General features: G+C 36.5%; 1 protein-coding gene across 3 annotated transcripts in view; it reads right to left on the reverse strand.

The window, feature by feature from the left end:
• The window catches only part of LOC124155865 (cohesin subunit SA-2-like), a 37205-nt gene that overhangs the window by 6224 nt on the left and 18371 nt on the right, over positions 1-12610 (reverse strand). For all 3 annotated transcript variants that reach the window (XM_046530020.1, XM_046530021.1, XM_046530019.1), the window contains exons 15-21: positions 8896-9051; positions 7981-8187; positions 6717-6915; positions 4859-4980; positions 3438-3683; positions 2383-2591; positions 470-696 (exon numbers count right to left, since the gene is read on the reverse strand). In XM_046530020.1, coding sequence (XP_046385976.1) covers positions 470-696; positions 2383-2591; positions 3438-3683; positions 4859-4980; positions 6717-6915; positions 7981-8187; positions 8896-9051 — 1366 coding nt within the window. The remainder of the gene's footprint in view (positions 1-469; positions 697-2382; positions 2592-3437; positions 3684-4858; positions 4981-6716; positions 6916-7980; positions 8188-8895; positions 9052-12610) is intronic.

Genomic DNA, 12610 nt, shown 5'->3' on the forward strand with positions numbered 1-12610 from the left:
AAAAGGGGTTTTCAAGCAGAAAAACCTTTACTTTTCTTCAAAAAACAATATGAGATTGGATTTCCTTCAAACCTTTTACATTACAATATATAATTTATTAATATTTGTATTAAAAATCTCGTGTATTTTTTAAGAGTCTGGGGGCACGTGCCTCCTCTAAATCTGCCAATGTACCCAATACATCAATAAACTGTTCTTGACACATCACATGAAGGACATAATACAAAAGAGAAACCCATCTTCAAAATAAAGTATGAAATATGGCAGTTAAAACTTAAGATTGCTCAAAAACAGTGAAAGAAGTAGGAAAATGTAAAATCTAGGAATCTAAAACAGGTTCTACTCTATTCTTATCAAATGCTATCAAGGCATGTAAAGTTAAGAAATGTGATCGATGATAAGTCAGCAGATGAATTACCTAACAGTCGCAGAACATGCTAAATTTTTTAAAGATTTAAAAAATAATTACTTAGAATTCTTATATTTTTTGGGCTTGATTTGGGCTGAGGTTTGGTCGCCGGGTCTGCCACTGGAATGGTGCTGACTGTGCCAGCTGGTGGTGTTACAGGCAGGATTGGAGTGGCAGATGTGGACTCCCCATGAACCAGGCTGTTTCGGTAGAGGAGCAAGGGCTTCCAGTCTTCCCCAGAGCCAGATGCCATTCCAGTAGCTATCCTTTGATCAAGATAGCTTAATCTACGCATGACACAGGAAGAAAGATGCCATGAGTCCACAGCAAAATATGATTGCTCACATAGATAGTTCAATTCTACTATCAGCAAATACTGTATACAGACTGTCCCAAAGGTCGTGTGTCATTATTGACCTGTAATTTTAGTAACTTTGCATCGAGCAATGTTCATGAAAATTGGCACACTTATGGGAAAAGGTCTTAAGTTTTGTTGGGTGTAAGCAAAATTTTACAATTTTGACCTTTTGACCTCACAATGTGGGTCCAAACCTAAAATTTGAATTTGCCTTATGGGGTTTCAAAGTTAAAAAATTTGAGATAGAAAAATGCCTGAATTTCATTGACCAAGATGTCAATTCTTAGGTTTTCGGACACTAGAAACCCGAAAATAACACTTGTATTCACAAAAATTCAACTGTTGACCCAGTAAGGTAAAGACCTTTCCCCATAAGTGTGCCAATTTTCATGAACATTGCTTGATGCAAAGTTACTAAAATTACAGATCAAAAAAGACACATGACCCTTGGGACAGTCTGTATATCTGATCTTTTATAGATTTTCTTCCAAAAATGCCTGTGGTAAAAGGAAAGGGGGGGACTATATTCCTATCCATTTTTTCAATTTTTTCCCAAAACTGAAGCTGCAAAATTAGGGGAGGGACTATATTCAGAGGGGAACAATATTCGGAGAAATACAGTAAATCATCCACACTTAAGGTTTGGATATATATAGCTTGATGACAAAGGTAGGACATGGAAAAACTTATCACTAACCCAAAGATTTAAGATAATATGTAATTTGTTCTCGAATTTATTATCTCCAAGAATCCAGAATTCGTCCCTGGTCTATTTATCATCTCAAAAAAGCTTTTAATACTGTAAATCATGTGATCTTCTAAAGGAAAAAGAAAAATTAGTCTAAACTCCAAAGAAGGTCCAAACTGTAGTATAAAAAATAAAGAAGGAAGGAAATAAAATTTTATCTAAGTTAATTTTTCTTTGCCTTAGAATTTAATTTATATATTTGTATTCAAGCTCTGACGCAAAGTAGTTCTAAGCCACTGACAGATACATATTTATGAAAAGGAATTCACTATTTCCATTAAAAATATCACTCTATCCCATCAAGAAAGCTAATTCCACACCTAAAATTTAAAGCAATGAAAAAATATTAACACATCGTAAAAAACTTAAGCCACTTAATCCATGAGAAAAACTGTGATGATTTTAGTGATTTTATTGGATGTAAAGTAAGAATTATGCATTTGACATCATCATCTCACGATATGATTAAAATTATTAAATGCCAATTGCCTACTGAAGACATACAGTTCCAAGTGATTCAATATCACTATTTTACAAAAAAAAGCAATAAAATTACATATCTATATTAATACTAAATATGTACATCAAGTTTTGGGCACAATATTTCACATAATATGATTCATCTCCACAAGTGAAAGAACTCATTTTTTGGGGATCATTTCATTGAAGAGTATACACTATACAAATTCCATAGGCCCACAAATACAATAGTGTGGAATTTACTTGAACAAAGTACACCACTTTTGCATAAAATGCTCTGGAGAGGTTATGTGGGGGCACATTTGACCATGAATGACTGATTTTTTTTTAGAACCTAGAACCAAAAAATCACATGAGAATGACTATAAAATGCTATGGTGTACTCACACTACTCTTTTATCTTGGTTTAAGAGCTTAAAAGTGAACTCTGCCAAAATTTCCAGAAAAGGCAGATTAGGTGGAGGAGCACCAGATCCTAATGGATCATCCATGGGCTGTACAGCAAACAGTATGCCATCCCTATGAAGAGCAGTAACTGCCTCTCTGTTCTTCACTGAGTCCAAACCAAACGACAGAGCAAACCTTTTGGCCATTTCCTGAGGAGAATTGGAACAAAATTAGCAAGACCAGAGAATATTTCAAAATTTTCACTTGGCAACACAAGCTGCTTCACCCACCTTCAAGCCATCACCAATGCTCCAGGAAAATAATGAGTTGTAAACATTAGTTACTGTTGTATATGGAGAATACTTTGACCCAAAATAACAAAGTGATCAAATAGTTCCTCATTGCCTTCAAGGAACACGCGGCAAACTAATTTTTGTCGAATTTGTTAATTACAATTATTTTTTGATAAAATTATTTGTGGATCAAGTCCTGGTAGTCTCATATGTAAAACCTACCCAGACCAGTCTTTTTTTGAGTCAAAAATAAGCCACAACTTTTAAAACTTTCCTCTTTGACTAAAAATAATCTATAGACACCTATAGCGAATGCTTTATTAACTGTATGCTTATTTATAGAGGACCATAGCCGAATCATGAAAATAATAAGCATCAACTGGAAGTCTTATTAAGTTATGCTATCTACAATACTTGTAATATTGTTCAAAATTTGAAACTTTCAGTAAAAAGATATTTTATATGAAATGGTATTCATAAAAAATTAGGAATACATTTACTCTGGCTGTTTGCACTGGCACTGGTTTGTTTACAATGGCATGAATTAGGAAAATGTGAGCTGGGCCAAAGTTAACCAAAGCAAAGGTAATGCTGGTTAAATTGAAAATATTTTCTTTTTGCTACATGGGCAAAAGAAAAAATATATTCAAAAACAAAAAATATGATGGCCAGTACATGGCTGGCTCGTGAGCACCTTTTTTATCACTGCAAGGAAAGAATAGCCAATATTAATGTTCAGTATGTGTGATGGCTATGACTCACCTTTAAGGAGAGAAATTCTTCAGAACATCGGTCAACAGTCACACCATTACTCCTCTCTTCACTATTCGTGTCTCCATCCTGTTCCTCACTTGCATTCCCTAACTTCATATGCACATCACTCTTATCACACATCTCAGAAAACAGAGTCATTAAACTAAGCACCATCGTCCGTGCACATTCTACCTTGTTGATATCACGAGCCTTACTCAATGTAGCTTTGATTATATCCCCATACTGTTCACCAAACTATAACAGAGAAAAAAAAATGTAAATACACCCCCTACAAAGAAACTGTTAATTTTGGATATTCACCCAGTTGGTTCAAAGGAAACTCAATGATGTAATATTTTTGTATAAAACTAAGTAAGAATATAATATGTTGTGTCTCATGCCTCAATTATAATAGGGCATTTGACTCTCAATCTTCTGGCTGTAGTGGTTAGTCATAGTAGTACCTTCTGATTGACAGTCAAATGCAGTAACCACTACAACTTTCTATATCCTTGAGATCTTTATGATGGGATATGTTTCCATAGGCCATCCTCCTATTGATTCATCTCTGGAGGCCAAGTTCATTGTAGTGATTGATCTCTTCAAATCATCTTAATGTGCTTGTAGTTTATCGCATTTGTGGTTAAATATATTCATTCATAATACATATTTATGCAATGAGGGAGATATACAAGCACTTAACTAAAAGCAATAATGACACTAATTCATCATTTTTAACAACCATTAATGCAATTGTGCAAACCAATAAGTGCGTTGATGCAATTTAGCTAAGATGGGTTCTCTCTGCCGTGTTTAGAATTGACCAGGTAGAAAGGTTATTGAAATTGGTCACAAGATACCGCATCACTCCAACCATGCTGATGTCAATGTATTGACGGAAGAGTTTTTATTACAGCTATGATGGGCATATAGCATTTACAGCATCAGTGTGCTTGGAAAACTATCAATCCCGACGAAAAAGGTGTTCCTTAGGATTTATGGTAAGGTAAAAATAGGCAGAGGAGATACATAGTCTCCTTACAATGAAAAAATTTAAGTAAAAATACAACATTACTCCTTAAGGTCAATTGATTCCACAGTTCAAATAGATAAATTGAACTTATGTAGACATTCCTTAGTATGTACTTGATACTGCTTAAAACGAAAGCAGGAGTCAAAATTGATGATTAGCTCTAGTTTTAATTTAACTAGGGTCTATTGTGGGGATTTGCCTAGGTAAAGACAAAACAAGGAGGGATTAGGATGCCGTTTGTTTCACTGCTAAAATGAATACTTTTTTGAATTATTTTACCAAAGGATTGTATCATACTGCTATTACATACTATGGCATTAAGGATGTTGCTCTAAGTTAATAATGCAAAATCGAACACAGTTAAAAACATGCATTACACAAATTCCATGAAACTTACTTTCAGATAGTGCTTGAAAACATTTGATGCCATGGTAATGGGCATCACATTATACACAATCAGCTTACAGAAAGAGGCCAGAAAGCACCGTCTCTTATGAAGCTCAAACTTTTTAAGCTCATCTGAAAGTAATAAATACACATGACATCATCAGTACCCATACATACGTGTGTATCAATGAGAATTGAATATGTACATGACTGTGTTCATATGTAAAATGAATATTTAAGGCTTGATTGCAACATTCAGAGCATCATCAATTTTGGATACATGTGCAATCAACATTAAAGAACAATAAAAACTTGCACTGCCTTCTTGAGCAACTAAATTTAAAAGAAGTATCCCAAACGAACCATAGGGCTATATATTAATATGTACCATAATGAACATTCATCTCTAAATATTGACAGCATCACCTTCAAAATATGAGGGTCACTCCTTAACTAATGCACCCAAGTTTCCTCACAGCACACCCTTTTATTCTATTCACTTCCAATTTTTACACTGTATCAACTCATCCTTTTGGAACAAATTGTCACTTTTTCAACATAATCTCTATCCTATTCAATAGTTTTACGGCACCTTGGAACTAACGCATATATTCCTGTACGGTAAAACTCTTGACTGAACCCGGACTTGACCCTGAACAATGAGAGGTGTTTGTGCAGTATGGGGCCTGCTACTGCATCCACGATCTTCAATATTGGCATGACCATTCTCACCAGACACTCGTTGTGCCCACTGAGTAACTATGCTGCAATCGATATCATCATCTCTATACACCCTCTTCAACCTTTCATGAATGTTTCCGACTGTTTCATACTTACAACAAAAGAACTCAATTACAGCGTGTCGCTATTGACGGATATCAAGTGCATCCGCCATCTTATAGAACTGCTGCTACCACGTCATGATCGGTATTGCGTTCAAATAAATTTGAATGGAAGCAGGAAGTATGCTTTTATGCACTCTATAAATTGAAAGTGCCTAGAGTAACAGTTAGGGTACCAGGAAATGTGTGAGCATTACTTTTGGAGTGCCCCTTGTATGAATAAATCAAAGGACATGGCATACACAATACAGTTGAGGACCTAAAATCCGGAATTCAAAAAACCAGAAATCCAGAACGTTTGAAAATTTCCTCTGCATAGTGTTTTGACTTGGCACCTCGTGGCACCACTCTCCAAGCCTTGTTCTGGGATGAGTAGGAAGTTAGCACACACTATGAACCAGTGGTGCAGCGAGGGGGGGGTTTTGGGGATAAAGCCCCTCCCAGAGCTCAGAGAAATTTTTAAGTTTAATCCATTTTACTTAACTGGATTAGTATTACTTATGGAATAGTGTTAGGATTAATCAAATATCTCTTAGAAAGCCATAAAACTCGCCATTTTGAAACATTAATCCTTTAATTTTTCTGGAGGGACCCCGAACCTTCCACTTACCCTGGCAGGTATGCAATACCCCCCACAACCCTAAGTATTAGTTGCGCCTAAAGCCCCCCCTAGCCTTAATTCTTAGCTACGCCCCTGCTATGAACATATGCTAACAACCTAGGCAGGGACTCATAGGGATCTCAAATATAGAGCACAAGAGCCGGAATGCATTTATCAATTAATTAATTAACAAAATATGAAGTGCTGAAGACAAGAAATCCAGAAACCCTTTGGTCCCAAGATTTCTGGATTTGAGTTCCTTGACTGTATTTAGTAAAACCTTTTACAAACAAAATTAGGCAACTTTTTAAAATAAACCAAACCCAACCATGAAAGCAAAAAAAGGCCTATCTCAAGGTAAAATCTAGTTCAAAACACAGAAAAAAACTAATGAGAGAGAAAAAAAAGCTTAAAGTTAACATTACCATCTTCACTATCCACGGCCTCCCCACCAGTGGTTTGAAATTCTGTGAATACTTCCCTCTGGATAAAGTCATTCAACAACTCTTGCAGTTCTTCGTCCACAGGATAAGAAGGAAGAACACCCCAACGGCAGTGTAAGGGCCCACTCCCATAATCACCATTTCGGAGGTGAATGAGAAGGTCACAGAGAAGAATGAACGCCTTCAATTCCAAGGTGTTGAATATTGGGGAAAATGGAAAATATAATAAAAAGAATTACTATATAAACAACACAAAACTAGTGGCTACTACGAAGATAATTATTACAGATGATACATAAATTAAATATCTGACTGAATTACATTACCATGATTTTACCACTGATGAGCACTTCATTTTAACACAACCATTAGTAGCAAAATAATTTTCCAAACCACAGTAATTTCATTTACTGAACATAGACAATCTGAGGCAAAAATCATATACTGATGAATTAACTATCATCATATAGAGAAACAGAGTTTCAACCTGCAAATTTGTTTTAAAAGTAAGGTTAGAGCCAGAGGCATATATTGGTATGAAAAATTCAAACATTCTGGGGAGGGTAGCCAGTTCCTTCCTGAAGCCACCTTGATTAATATGTAGGTCTGACTGTCAAATTATTCTTACATGTTAAAAATCAAGCTCACTTTTTCAAAATACTCTCACTTACCTTATGTAGTATTAAGCCAATTAAGAGATATTCACAACTCTTACAATACAGTCAAATGTACATACCACAAATCAAGCCTAAATCTTCCACTAACAATAAGAATGCACCCCAGATTCTCTCCACTTTAAAAGTCACACTTACTAAACCCCACACCACGATAATATGAAGTTGAAGCATTGGTAGACCTTACGATATGGGGCAAATGTTTTCATAGATTTGGAATGTTTTCTTGAAAAATCAGAGGAAGAGCATTTTTTTGCTTGGGCATGTTGACATTAATTGCCATTATTGACAAAACAAGAGTTAATGACAAACCAGAACAATTCATATCACACTCTCATTAAAATTGGGTAGCAACTTTCATCTATGCATTCAGGAACTCAACACATTTTCAAGGAATCCTGACAAGATTCCAAGACAAATGGAGAGATCTTTCTCTCCTCAGCACTTTTGCACTAACTAAGCATTCCAAAGTGACTACAGAACCACTATCTAATTTGAGATTACTTCTAAAATTAATCTCTTGAGATTTAAAAGGGAAACTGACATTTGTTTATACTTAAAAAATACATTACCTCCTCACGAAGTAACTCCACAGGGCAGGTTTGGATGGCATTTCGTAGTATGTACACAAAGGAGATAACTCTTGTTCTTAATAATTCCAAATGAGTGGCATCCCTGCCTTTCACAGCATTGCTACTGTCTTGACCATCGTTATCCATAAGGCATGCAAAGTCCCATAGAATACTGAAGTACGCGATGGTCATGCAATTCTTCAAAACCTGAAAATCCCACATTAGTGTTAAATTACTAACTCCACAAGAAGAGAAAAGGAATGGGAAGAAAGTTAAAATTCAATGAGATTTCATCAGAATTTTTGGTAAGCAAAATTTTTGGCTGAAAATGAAACTTAGAAGCACATTAGGAGAGATTATTTTCGATGAGGAATGATTCAATTGTCCTCAAATATATGAATCATGCATCCATACATTTCCTCTTAACATCCCTATTGTGCAATACATTATTAACTTATCAAATCTGTAAAGTATCACTCAGAGACTTTAGATAGTTCTTTAAATCAGGAACAATATATTGACAAATTTAACCCCAAAAATATGAATAAGCGTGCATTATCACAACGACCATTAAGGAAGAGCATACATGTACATTAATACGTAATTACTGGAAAAATTATACCATATTTTTGGCATTACTCATCAAAGGAATCTGGATTGGTAGAGCAAAATGATAGGAGCAAGCATATTTTAATAATATGTACTTACACAAAAAAAATGTATCAACCTAAACAGCATTTAATTACTTTATTTCTGTGACCATCATCTCAATAACATGCATCTCTTCAAAGAAAATGATTAAAAATGGAAAAAAACTTACTAGGGAGGTTAAGAGATGGGAAAACAGTCTCTAGATTTCAGTCACCACTATTAAAACACAAAAACTGTCAATTTTAAGCAAAACATAATTACTACCTCATCAGGTAACTGCACTGAATTGAGGTTCTGCACAGTCTCAAACACGGAGTCCCACACTCCCCAAGGACCAACGTCATGGCAGCCATAGAGAATGGAGAGTTTGTGGGTTATTTCCGTTAGTTCCAGTAACTCGGACATATCTGGAAGTTCTCCCTGAAATAAATAGAAAAGGGAATATTGTAATGCATCGACATCTGCTTCCATCAAACATCTAAATAATACTCCGCAAGCTGCCTAAAAGGTGTGTGGCAGGGGATGTTAGAACAGCAGCCGTGGCACCCCATGAGCTATTGAAGGAACATGTGAGAGGGATAATAAGGATTTGAGACACAAAAAAGGGAGAAGAGAATGATGGAATATGGGACAGTGAGGACACAAGAGAATCATCAACTAATCGACTGTCTAATTCATCATACATATTAACCCTTGGACTGCACGAACATTTTTAGACATTTTGGACGCTGACTATGGGAAAAATGTTTTTAACTCTTTCAGTGCGGCAAGCTGATACAATGGCTTTTGCCGCTCAGGCGAAAAATTTGGCGTGCCGATATATTGGCTCTTACGTGGTGAATTATTTAATTTGCTATAACTTATTGCATAGACATATTTTATTCCAGTAAACGTAAAAATATTTTGTCAATATTAACCAGTTTAACCTCAATAATAAAAAAAACGCTTATGGATATGTAATAAAATAGCTTTGCTTGGTTTTCTTTTCCTAGTTGCGGCATTTTATTAAAATACCCTCTGCATTTCTCGCCAGTACCCCAGGAAGAAGGATAACACTAAGAGGGTTAAACGTTTGACCAATGCTCAACTACCTACTTCAGTTTCCCAAAATTAATACTGCTATCTGGGTAGACCCAAAATGCACTTTCCCTCACAGTAGGGGTCGCTAAAGCGGCTTAACTCTCCCCGGTCATACCTCATGGCAGGGGGGGTCTCCCTGCCATCCCTCATGGCAGGGGGGGCCTCCCGGAATTTCCTATCGTGCAGCCTATTTCCTATTGTCTCTTTACCGCTCCACACTGTTAACACATTCACTGTGGGCCCGATTTTCATTAAAGTAGTCAAAATTGGCCGTAAAAATAAGAAAGAAAAAAGATGGAGTTTTCCACGCCATAACTTCCGTTCAAATACTGCTTTTCATAAATGGCACACACGGTTGGAAAGAGGGAAGCTTGCTGAAGGCCATGCACACGATCGGAAGACTCGGAAGTGGATATTAGTCATGTTTAGAGGCGGAGAAAGGCAGAGCACGTCAATTGACGCACATTTGAAATGACACGCATTTGAAATGACACTGCTTAAATACCTAAACGCCATTACGTTGATAAAAAATTGTCTCATGGCTATGCTAGCTGCAATTAAAATTAATGAAAAACTTGACGCCGTATGATCACAATGAAGACAACAAAATAAACAGCCATGACACAGCTCCGAACCCTGGCCTCCCAAGTGGGAATCACATACGCTACCACTACCCCATCTGACCCGTCTGCAGGAAAGCGAAATTTTGGAATTAAATATGGCTTGTGAAAAATACCGCATGAAAATTAATTAATTACAGCCAAACTAAGGCCCATTCAATGGAACCACTACTAGTTCAGAGATGTGTTCACCATTCCGAAGGCCATAAAAAATACGGCATTGAAAAAGGCGGAGCAAGGTACGTGGTCTCCCCTTGTTAGCCAGGTTAAACGGAAAAATATTTCTTGGTTGTCTCCCACACAGGCTGATAGCTAAAATCATCTACTCCCACAGCCAAAGGGTTAAAATACCAAAATATGTTGCAGACTAATTTTGAAATATGAAAATGAATTATTGATGAACATCATTTATTCATTTTTTTAATTCAATTTTTTCGCATTTTTCCAATGAATATGAACAATAATAACAGCTATTGAGCTATAGGCTTTACCTCAAGCAATATATAGTGTAGATAAAAATTACATTTTTTCACACATGTGATTGTATTGCAATAAATATGAACTTCAAGTCATTATCTTTCGATTAAGTACTAAGAATAGCGGATTGCAAGATGACACAGACCAAAATATTCACTAGTGGATAAATTATATTACGATGTAATGACAAAAACCTTGATCGAATGGTATTGAATTTTTTTGTTTTATACAATGTATAACGGACAATAATCAGTATTAAACATTTTCAATCAAGGATTTTCCATTCAGACACAAATTAAATGTTAGCAGAATAGAATTTAGATTTAGGCACAGGCCGTATGGGGAACCATCGCTACGCATTGTGGAATTTTCAAGTCCTTTAATGTGGAACCAGAGTTTAAACAGAAACAGGGTCTCCAAATATAAACTGTACTAATGCAGAACAGCAGTGATTGGAACAGAGGTAATCCGTGAGTGGGTTTACAGGATTATTATAGTCCATGGTTTAGTGAAAGAAATTCCCATTCATCAATAACTCTCTGCTAGACCTAACCACTGAAGCTACCCAAGCAGCAGATGATATCCATATGATATCTAAATAAGGTTCATACATCCAAAACACTTTGTTATAACACACAGGATATTTTGACAACGTTACATAGATATCCTATTAGTAATATGCACGAGGTGTTGTAAAAAGAATGTTATATAGATGTCCAAGCTGTAATATCTCCGAAATAAAAAAAAAATGTTATTCCAAACAGTATCTGTGAGATAGCATATTTGCTGTATAGAATTGAAGAGCACAACTGTCAAAATTAGGGGGGGGTGGACCATGGGGGTGGGGGGGGACTACACTCGGAGAAATATGGTATTTGGTCCCCGCAGTCCTTCCCATTTCGCAAGCCATCACAGCAAATTCCGTGTCAGTGTAAAACGGATAAGTGTTACTTGTTACAGCTTTTGGAGAATTTTATTTAACGTTTATATGGATCTCCATGTCCGATGTTGGACATCCCTGCAATGTTGTTTGGCGGATCCTTTGGATATTTGACAGATGGTGCGGTATTTGGAGGAGGCCACCGACAGCTGAGGTCATTTGCGCCGTGAGGGAAGGATTAACGTCCCATCCGACGGACGGAGTGTTGCGCTTGAAATGTCCTCCACACAACACTCAAGCAGGGATCGGGCAGTCTCCGAAAATTCTCTGACACTGCCAGGATTTGAACCCGAGCCCGCCGGGTGGGAAGTCAACACTCTAGCCACCACACCAACCTGATCCCCTATTTGACAGATATCCATACAACTTTAACCCGTTCGCTTACAAAGACGGCGATTCGCCGGCCTCGAATAATACTTTTTTTCCCACCTTTGTTTAGTCCATAATTGTCAATTATATTCATTATTTATATTCCCTATTGCTTTTATGTTCTTCTAATGCATACTTCTATGCTCTTATGATATTGTTTTCTTAATTTTATCCTTGTATATACTCAGTGGTTTAGTAGGTATTTTCATCGTGCCGTCTTCGTTTGTCGTGAATCTAATACACATTCAGCAACGGCACGCCTTATTTCACTTTTCTCCCAACATCCTATTTGATAAAGTATTGATGGGTCACCAATTTATAGTCATTGTTAGATGAGGAAATAATGTCTTACTTTGTATACATGATATTTGCCATCCGCCGAACGTAGCATACTCCTTATCTTTGTCTTGGTTGAAATTGCTACTATGAAAAACATACGAGGTCTGTTCAAAAAGTACCCGGAATTTTTAAATTTCGCGGGTCTGGAGAGTCC

The sequence above is a fragment of the Ischnura elegans genome, chromosome 3 (genome assembly GCF_921293095.1).
Source record: "Ischnura elegans chromosome 3, ioIscEleg1.1, whole genome shotgun sequence".
Taxonomy (NCBI): domain Eukaryota; kingdom Metazoa; phylum Arthropoda; class Insecta; order Odonata; family Coenagrionidae; genus Ischnura; species Ischnura elegans.